At 38.9% G+C, this 10,704-nt stretch overlaps 1 protein-coding gene across 1 annotated transcript; it reads left to right on the top strand.

Moving 5' to 3' along the window:
- Positions 1 to 290: 290 nt before the first annotated feature.
- LOC112064718 (PDZ domain-containing RING finger protein 4-like) lies at positions 291 to 2,954 on the top strand. Its single transcript, XM_024123066.3, has 2 exons — positions 291 to 336; positions 784 to 2,954. The coding sequence occupies exons 1-2, from the start codon at positions 291 to 293 to the stop codon at positions 2,298 to 2,300; spliced, it is 1,563 nt and encodes a 520-aa protein (XP_023978834.2). The 3' UTR covers positions 2,301 to 2,954.
- The last annotated feature ends 7,750 nt before the right edge of the window (positions 2,955 to 10,704 follow it).

Below are 10,704 nucleotides of genomic sequence, written 5' to 3'. Positions count from 1 at the left end.
TAAAGTAACCCAAGTGAGTCCGAAGACATTACTGTTGCTTTTGAGCAACGTGATTTGGAGATGCACTGAGGTCAAAGTACATGTATGCAAGAATACAGCATCTTGGACATGTAAGAAATCCTGGCCCTGGGGGATGGCATTGGCCCCCTAGACCTCTAGCCTAAGAAGCTACATCCATCTGGGATTAAGTTTCCTCATCTATAAATGGAAGGTCCTGGGCTCCAGTAACGAACCTATCCCTGAAATTTTGTGATGTTTGGCTTATCATTATCAGTGTATTGCTAGATCCAATGAAGTCTCCTCTGAACTTGAGAAAAGTTCAGGAAAAAGAACATAGTAACAAGATGATGTGGCTTCTGAACTCTAGGCCTTCCTATTTCTGAAGACTATTTCGGCACTCTGTCTTACGCATCCTTTTGTGTGTTATCACCACAGGAACACATAAAGTCACCTCATTTACACACCTTCCCTCCAGTTTCCCAACTAAGAGAAAACCTTAAGACAAGAATCACTTATTTAAATGTGTCCTGTTTTATTTATCCTCAAGTGAGTAGCATAGCCATATTCAAGCAGCTTTTGTTTTCTTTATATTCAAGCATAAAAAGCTGCCATGAGCTAATTGCCTTTATTTCTAAAATTGTTATGGATACTAAAATCAGGGCAGCTTTCTAGGAACTGCACTTTTGCCAAGAAGCACTGTTTTTTCAAGCAAGTTTTCCAACAATTGGTGTTTTTCAAAATAATTAGCTTTCTTTCTTCTCTCAACTTTATTTTCTTAGCCAAAAAAACAAGAAGAAGAAGAAGGCACAACAGACACGGCAACCTCTTCATCCAACAACCATGAGAAAGACAGTGGAGTGGGGCGCACAGATGAAAGCTTGCGGAATGACGAGAGCTCAGAGCAGGAGAATGCAGCCGAGCATCCCAATGACACATCTTTGAAGAGCAAGAGAGAGTTGGGGCAGAGCCAAGACACTCTGGGAAGCGTTGAACTTCAGTGTAATGAGAGCTTCGTGTCTGGTGAATACATTGACTCAGACTGTATTGGCAACCAAGATGAGGAGTGTGAAAGGTTTCGGCAGCTCTTGGAGCTCAAATGCAAGATTCGGAAGCATGGAGAGTATGACCTGTATTACTCAAGCAGCACAATAGAATGCAATCAAGGGGGACGAGAAGGAGTGGGGCACGAACTACAGTTGCTTAATGAAGAACTAAGAAACATTGAACTTGAGTGCCAAAATATCATGCAGGCTCACAGGCTCCGGAAAGTGACAGACCAGTATGGAGACATCTGGGCATTGCATGATGGAGGATTCCGAAATTATAACACCAGCATAGATACGCAGAGGGGAAAACTAGATGACATCCTCGAACACCCAGAAAAGTCAGACAAAGACAGTTCTAGTGCTTACAACACAGCTGAAAGCTGCAGAAGCACTCCACTCACTGTGGACCGTTCCCCTGACAGTTCCCTTCCAAGAATGATCAACCTCACCAATAAGAAAAACCTGAGAAGCACAATGGCAGCCAATCAGTCCTCTTCTGGACAGAGTAGTAAAGAGTCAACCAAAGCCAAAACCACTGAACAAGGTTGCGGCGTTGAAGGCAAAGAGCAGACTTCAGAAAGCAGCAAGCTTTCTGATCCAGAGAAGACCAGCGGTGAACACATCCCTTACCTCTCTCCTTACCACAGCTCCTCCTATAGATATGCAAACATCCCAACACATGCCCGGCATTATCAAAGCTACATGCAGTTAATTCAACAGAAGTCCGCGGTCGAGTACGCTCAGAGTCAGCTCAGCTTGGTGAGCGTGTGCAAGGAGTCTCAGAAGTGCTCAGAACCCAAGATGGAATGGAAGGTGAAAATCAGGAGTGACGGGACACGGTACATCACCAAGAGACCCGTGAGGGACCGCATTCTGAAGGAGCGTGCCTTAAAGATCAAGGAGGAGCGGAGTGGCATGACGACGGACGATGACACCATGAGTGAGATGAAAATGGGGCGCTACTGGAGCAAAGAGGAGAGGAAGCAACACCTGGTGCGGGCCAAAGAGCAGCGTCGCCGCCGAGAGTTCATGATGCGGAGCCGGTTGGAGTGTCTCAAGGAGAGTCCCCAGAGCGGCAGCGAGGGCAAGAAGGAGGTCAACATCATTGAACTGAGTCACAAAAAGATGATGAAGAAGAGAAACAAGAAAATTTTGGACAACTGGATGACAATCCAAGAACTGATGACCCATGGGGCCAAGTCCCCTGATGGCACACGAGTTCCTAATGCCTTTTTGTCAGTCACCACGGTATGACCGAATGGATGGAAGGCAGCTGACTTTCAGAGGGTGCTACCAGTTTGGGTAGAGGATGCTTGCCTCGTTCAATGTGGCGTTTTTATATATATTTTGTGACTCTTTATAGTTTAAATTTTTTGTAAGCAAAAATACCTGCTAATTTTTCATTTGTTTTTCATATACTGGTACCTTCTTTTTGGCTGAGATTTTTCTTTAACTTGTGATATATTCGTATTACTCATTTATATATAAAAACAAACAAAAGGAAAGAAAACCAAAAAAAAACAAAAACAAAAATACTGAGGAGCTAATTAATTTCCTATTTTAATGTGTCTATTTAATGTATCTATTGTAGATCTGGATTTTTTTCTCTGGATTTAGTTTACTTATTTTCTACTTTAATAACAACTCAATGCCAAAACATTTCTCTGCTTGCTTCTTGGCATAATACATATGAAATCAAACCTGTTGATAAATCATGTGCCACATCTTGTCTTATACATAAAAGCCACCTCTTTTTAACATCCCGTTGTACATTTAACACATAATGGCCGTTGTCTTTGTCTCAGTAAAGTGTAGGTGGACAATCTTTCTGTGGTACGTAGTGACATTGGTCATGTAGCTAGATAGTTGTGGTAATTGTGACAATAAAAGAGAAATAAATTATTGATTATCCCTGAGAAAAGCTATCAAGGAGTGTTTTATTTCCATTGTTCACTGTGGTTACCAGATATAAATTAATTATATATATATACTATTTAGAAGACTCCTAATTGTGGATTATAAAATGCATACATTTTCTATCCCTTTTTTTTTTTCAAGAAAACAATCTGTCCCACAGATTATTGTGCCCTATATTCTTACCAGGATTAAGTTAGATAATGTGTGTAGATCATCTAACAGATGCTGACTAAGCATTCAATACACATGAGTTCATGCTCTCCTTGACTGCCACCCACGTAAGGAAAAGCCAAGAACAATTTAGGGGATGACATGGACAGAGAAGATCAGTGAAATATCTGAGATTGTTTATAAGGACACTGTATTAGTCAACTCAAATTACCATAACAATATACCATAGACTGTGTAGCTTAAACAACAGGAATTTCTCACAGCTCTCGAGTCTGGAAGTCCAAAATCAAGGCATCAACCAATTCAGCTCCCTGATGAAGGCTCTGTTCCTGTTTTGCTCATGGCCTCCTTTCTGTGTCCTCACATGGTAGAGAGAAAAAGAGAAAAAAGTTCTCTGGTGTCACTTCTTTTAAGGACACTAATCCCATCATGAGGGTCTCACCCTCATGACCTCATCTAAACCTGATTACCACCCAAAGGCCCCATTTCCAACTACCATCACGTTAGGGGTTAGAGCTTCAACATATGAATTTGTTGGGGGAGGGTGACAGTTCAGTCCACAGCTCTATGTGCATTTATTTAGTTCATCCGTTGGAAATAAATTTTTGGAAACTATCCTTTTAATCATTTTCAGCATAGTCAACTATAAACGCCTTATTAAAAAGTGAGCTTGTTAAATTATCAGATAGGTTTTTTAATCTGGCATTTTATCATATAAACATCAACCGTATTATATATCAATCATAATGGCTCCAGAGTGAAAGGCCAGATCAATGCATGCATGAGTTTGATCAAATTTTCATTCAACGCAAGAGATTGTTTTAACATAATGGAGACACAACATCCAAACATTTTTGAAGCTACTTTCCTGTTTAAAAACATACAGTGGCTCCTTACTAGCTCTTGAATCAGACTCTGATGCCTCAGCCTTATATTCCTGGTCCTCCATTAACTTGCCCACCTTGCCTATTGCCCCTGTTCTTTAGATTCTTTCTGAGTTATTCTGGCTCCTGAGCAGCTTGCCCCTTTTCACTGAGGTTATCTAATGCTACTCTCCCATCTGGGGTTTCTATGCCAAATCCTACACCCCTCTTAGAAGGCAATCACATATACATTTTCTCTTTGGAGCCTGTTTTGATGACACCGGGTTTTCTCAGCATTTTGGCATACACTATGATGCACCTGCAGTTTATTTTACCTTGGAAATTTTATTCTTCTGTAATTTGAGTCACATAGACAGAACTTACTGTCTCCCTGCCTGGATATTATGTTCATGGAGTTTGGCCCTTGCGTCACCCCTGTCTTTATAAACCTCTGGTAGAATGCCATTTAAACAATAATGAATGCTATTTAAGTTTTTTTATTCACTTATCTCACAGATTGGTCCTTTTGTTACTGTTTTCCGTACTCATCTACCCTCCTAAGTTCTTACCTTTTAAAGGGCTATTACATAGATGGAAAGAAATGAATCTTATTTACATATAATAAAAAGCTGGACCCCAAAATTTCAAGATAGTGATAGTAATAGCAACTTAAGGCAATTGAAAATTTCACCACTTCTAACTTTAGCTATTGCTAATCCAATCGATAAAACTACTCTGAGTGCACCTAGAGTTAATTTTTGACCAGATGGTTTTAAATAAGAATGCCTGTCTATCTTAAAAGCTCAGTTCCTTCCTGACCTAATACCTATGGTTATTGTTTATCCTCTTGGTACAACTGGGTTTAAATATTCATTGAATTCAAATTACTCCTATAGATAAATGGGATTTGGAACCAACATGTAGATTTTTTTCCAGAAGAAACATGTACACATCTCACAGAATGCAGTGTTTCCAAAGTCAGCAGTTTAATTTTATTTTTATTAAGGCCAAGTGTGCTTGCCAATTTTTTAAAAATGTGCTGTTGGTGTTTTTCATGTCTGTGTTTATACAATTCTATGAGTTGAGAAATGTCTTTTTCAAAAATCAGTGAAAATCTGAGAAGTGTTATGTTTTACCTTTCTATATAACATATCTTTGTGCTAAACATGTTTTTTTTAGTAAGTGAATAATAAATCTGCTGCTCAGCAAAGAAAAGTAATTGGCTGTATGTGAGATATTTTATTTTAGTTCAGAAGACATACATGAATGTGAAGAGGAAAAACATTTTACTTAGGCTTAAGTAATTAGAAATTCCATCTTTTTTTTGAATTTTATTTTATTTATTTTTTATACAGCAGGTTCTTATTAGTTATCTATTTTATACATGTTATGAAATTCTATATTTTTTATTGACAGAAATTGTTGTTAGGATCCGTATGTGAATGACCTAAGGAGGGGGAAAACAATGTATATTCTACGGGCTTTTCTTCACTGTGTGCCATGACGAAGACTATTGTTGCCATCTTATTTTGTGCAGACTGTCCCTTTAGGAGCACATAATATGGACTCCTCTAACATAACCTTTCCGTAGCTACATACTGATTTAATCCATGTCTTGTTAGTGTGTCTAAATCTTCCATCTAAACACATTTTTATGCTTCCAATGAGCTGCTGCTCTCTACTTCAAATTCTTTATTTTGCGTTGGTGCCACCGTTGGCCTGCTCTGTCATGCTTATCAACTGAGTCTTCTTGAATTTCTCTTTTATCTGGTAAGGCAAAAAAGCAGTGTGAATTTTTCTTCAAGTATTTCAGGTTGTCTTCGATACCCGTACCCAGTCACCTTTCGGGCTAGACTGTGTCCGTCTCATACCTAATTACCACCACAGATCTAGACCTGCTCTCCCTGGGCACTCTTTCCAGTCTCTCCTACGTGTGGCAGCAACACTGGGCCTCCTAAATATTACTTTCCTCACTGTGCTCGGATACCTTCAGGAGTCTTGTCCTCAGCATGGGATAAAATCTGGGTGCCTGAGACATTTATCAAGGACTTCATAATTTAACCTCAACCTTTTTTTCCACCTGATTTCACACTTCTCTCCAGGAAGAATTTCTAACTCAGACCTCAAGAAACCTGTGTCTTAGGTAGATGAATAATTTGATGCATCTTCAAACTAATATCTTCCAATTTTAATTAAAATTTAATTAAACTTTATTTTCTATTGATTTGTACTCTATTAATTAGTTAATTTCCATTATTTTTCTATTTCTATGAATAATCATTAATAGAATTGGTATGATATCATAACACAACAATTATTATTAAATAATTTCTATTAATTTTTGATTAATAAAGTTGAACACTGCAATAGGTTCACCAACTAATTCACTTCTTAAAAAATAAAGTAAAAAAATTTTTTTCCAGCAAATTATTTTCCACTTACCCGAAGTCTGTTCTCTCTACAGTTTCTCGTCATTATTTTACGAATATATATCTTTGGAGGTATATTAAAAGGACTTAAAATCTAAATAAAACAAACCATTTGCTCCTGTAAATACGCATGAAATGGCTTCAGAGCAGAATTTCAGTGAATAGTAGCTACAGCAAACTACTGACAAAAATAATTGACAAAAATAGTCCTCAATAAAGTAGTATTTTGAGATTTTTTGGTCCTTTTGTTTTTTGCTATTTCTGCTCAAGTATGCTCCCCTTTTCAGCAGGACCAGTTTACACTGTAGCAGGTTTGTAAGAAGTCTCCTTGTAGAACTGAGTAAATGGGCCCATAAAGCTGATTATTTACGGTATGTTTTGCGCTACTTCTAGCATCCCACTCAGATTCTGCTTTAGTCAGACAGGACTCCCTACAGTTTTTCAAACATGGCCATTCTCATTTCCAGTGTCACACTGCTTGTGGTGCTTTCCATGTCAAATAAACCCTTCCCCTTTCTCTTTGTCCACGTCTTCCCATCTTGCCAGGAGACTTTCATTAACTCTTGCTAACAGCCACTTATTTCTGAACACACATAGGTGGTATTATCTTAACACTCCCTTGGTTTTCTACCCAATAGTGTCTAATATTTTTTTCCATAATGTGTCTCTCATGAGTGTGTTGCACAGTTAATAACCAATGCCACATATATCCTTCTGGCATTTCTTCTGTTTTACCAACAAACAGCTGCTCAGGATTTTTAGTGCCATGCATTTTTTACATGTCCCAGTCAACAATGTTGTGTTGCAACAAGCATTGCTCCTGGGTTCACCGGCCAGCTATAAACTAGGGTCCCGCTTATTATTCAGTACCCTACCACAAGTTTTTAACTTATTAGTAACCACTACTTACTTACTGCTTTCCAGCTCTGCCACTTACAAGGTGTGTATTCTTAGGAAAGTTGCTTAAGCTTGCTGCTGCTGGGTACAGGGGAGATAATTGTAGACTTTTTCATTGGTTGCGAATTAAGTGAGTTAATACATATAAAGAAGCTAGATGAGTGTGGGCACAGAGTGGGCACTCAGTAGATATTAGAGATTATTTTTATTTACACATGAGCAAGCTGTGGCTAATATAATTTTAGTCATCTGTCACAAATTCCAGAAATAGTAGGTCATAGATTAGGGATTCAAATCTGTGATGGTCTGCCCCCCAAATTTCTCTTCTTTCTACTACTTGCAGCATCTAAGTTAATTAAAAATGGACATGAGAGTTAACAGCAACTTGTTCACTAAACCCATCTGCTTCTGCTTCAAACAGAAGTCCAGACACTGCCACCATTTTTTCTGTCATCAGAGGTGCTGATGACACAGGAGGGAAGGGGGCAGGGCACAACGTTTAAAAGAATGACATAGCCATTGAGGATATGACAAAAACTGGTTAGAACCAACTAGAGATGAGTGTGGGCACAGAGTGGGCACTCAGTAGATATTAGAGATTATTTTTATTTACACATGAGCAAGCTGTGGCTAATATAATTTTAGTCATCTGTCACAAATTCCAGAAATAGTAGGTCATAGATTAGGGATTCAAATCTGTGATGGTCTGCCCCCCAAATTTCTCTTCTTTCTACTACTTGCAGCATCTAAGTTAATTAAAAATGGACATGAGAGTTAACAGCAACTTGTTCACTAAACCCATCTGCTTCTGCTTCAAACAGAAGTCCAGACACTGCCACCATTTTTTCTGTCATCAGAGGTGCTGATGACACAGGAGGGAAGGGGGCAGGGCACAACGTTTAAAAGAATGACATAGCCATTGAGGATATGACAAAAACTGGTTAGAACCAACTAGGTCCAAGATGGTGGAAGATTCAACTTCCAGTAGACCTTGAGCCTCATTATATGTTCATTGTAATACATCAGCACGCTAAATGACACACCCACCAGCATCATGACTGTTCCAAGGCTGACAATAAAAGGCCAAAAAGTGGGCGGTGACCCAATTCCTGGAAATCTCGCCCTTTCCCCCAGAAAGAGTTGGGATAATCCTCCCACTCATTAGCCTATGAAATTACACAGCACATAAAAACTAACCACCCCGGGCTTCCCTGGTGGCACAGTGGTTGAGAATCCACCTGCCGATGCAGGGGACACGGGTTCGTGACCCGGTCCGAGAAGATCCCACATGCCGCGGAGCGGCTGGGCCCTTGAGCCATGGCCACTGAGCCTGCGCGGCCGGAGCCTGTGCTCCGCAACGGGAGAGGCCACAACAGTGAGAGGCCTGCGTACCACACAAACAAACCAACAAACAAAAAAAAAACCTAACCACCCCATATTTCAGAGGCTCTCGCCTTTTGAGATGGCCCACACTCAGTCTGTGTATTGTGTTTCTCCCAAGGCCATTTTCGCCTTTTAAAATGGACCGTATTCTATATATGGAATGTGTACCTCTCTAAATAAATCCACTTCTTACCTGTCACTCTGTCTGTCACTGAATTCTTTCTGCAATGAGACATTGCAGAAGAATAAAGAACCTGAGCTTCATCAAGTCCTGGGACAGGTGTGTGATCTCAATTAAAAGACCATGGGTTGAAGTCCCAATCTGTGTTTAGGGTGGGTTCGAGTCCCAGCCCATGGGTTCGAGTTCCAATCTAAGTTGCACAGTTTCACTGACTTTCTTCATTTTGCTCTGTTTTACCAGTCAGCCTATTTTTTGAATTGTGTGTTGTCTATGATGAGGATTACGATGGTAGATTTTGATTTTGATCAATAAGCCTATGATTGTTTCTCTAGAGCTAACCAATATATAACTACATTCTGCCTCAAGTTTATTATTACCTCTTTCCTTTATGCTGCCTGCCATGTCCATGATCAGAAAAGTGACACTTGTAAAGAACCTATTGGATATCCATTTATAGAACTGTCACAAATTCTTAAAGCCTAGTATTTTAATATGAAACATTGTCAATTCTAGATATTCAATCCTAAAATGTGTTTGAATAAGCAATTTAATAAACCAAGACACTTATTCAACTTTACCTCGTTGATGGTGATAAGAATAGATTAGATGGGATGCAACTTCCCAACACATCTTGGAAAATTCTTGAAGTACTCTGTGAAGCAAAATGTACTCAAATATTTCCAGAAACTAGCTCTACCCTGATGTTCTCATTATGGTAGTGTCAGTGGGTAGAGCATAGATTTCTATTTGTGTCCATTTAATTTAGTCTGACTTCATTTTTGAAATAGAATGCTAATTAGAAAATCAATCAGATGGAGGACACAAAAAAATAGAAATGGTACAAAACAGTCAAGAGAAGGAAACATATTTGAGAGACTACAATGTTCACTGTGTTAGATACTTTACATAGGCATTAATAAACTTCTTGTCTTGGGAAGATGAAATGTGAGCATGTGAAAAGAAATCTAACTTTATAAAGCTATTAGTGTAAGGTGACAGAGTGAGGAACACAGGAGGGTTAAGGGGAGTGGGAATTTATGGGTTATCACTATCTTTGGGAAGCCTTCCCTGGTCTCACAGCCTTGAGTAATGATTCACACATAGAACAATTCTCATCAATTCTGTGATCTTGAGCCAGTATGTCCCTTCTATGAGCCTCCATTTTCTCATCTGTAAAATGAGAATATTGGAATAAGGGCTTTCCAACACCCATTTTATTTCTAACCTTCTAAAAATTAGCAGTAAATAATGAAACATTTTATTCCAAATTTCCTTTTATTGCAGCCATACCACAATTTCTTATGGAGCTATCTTAAGTAAATTCATCATCTACCAGTGAAGAAAATAAAGATTTTTCAAAAGGAAAAATAAGAAAGCAAGCCATCCACCTCACTACAAATAACTCAATTTCGCTTCTTTTTATGGCTAATATTCCACTGTATATATGTGCCACATCTTCTTTATCCATTCATCTGTTGATGGACACTTAGCTTGCTTCCATGTCCTGGCTATTGTAGATAGTGCTGCAATGAACATTGTGGTACATGACTCTTTTTGAATTATGGTTTTCTCCAGGTATAATAAACTCAAAATTGATTAAAGACCTAAATGTAAGGCCAGATACTATAAAACTCTTAGAGGAAAACATAGGCAGAACACTCTATGACATAAAACACAGCAAGATCCTTTTTGACCCACCTCCTAGAGCAAGGGAAATAAAAACAAAAGGAAACAAATGGGACCTAATGAAACTTAAAAGCTTTTGCACAACAAAGGAAACCATAAACAAGACGAAAACACAACCCTCAGAATGGGAG

This window comes from Physeter macrocephalus, chromosome 6 (assembly GCF_002837175.3).
Source record: "Physeter macrocephalus isolate SW-GA chromosome 6, ASM283717v5, whole genome shotgun sequence".
NCBI lineage: Eukaryota > Metazoa > Chordata > Mammalia > Artiodactyla > Physeteridae > Physeter > Physeter macrocephalus.
The sequence above is the reverse complement of the archived record's forward strand: the minus strand, read 5'-3'. Positions and strand labels throughout refer to the sequence as shown.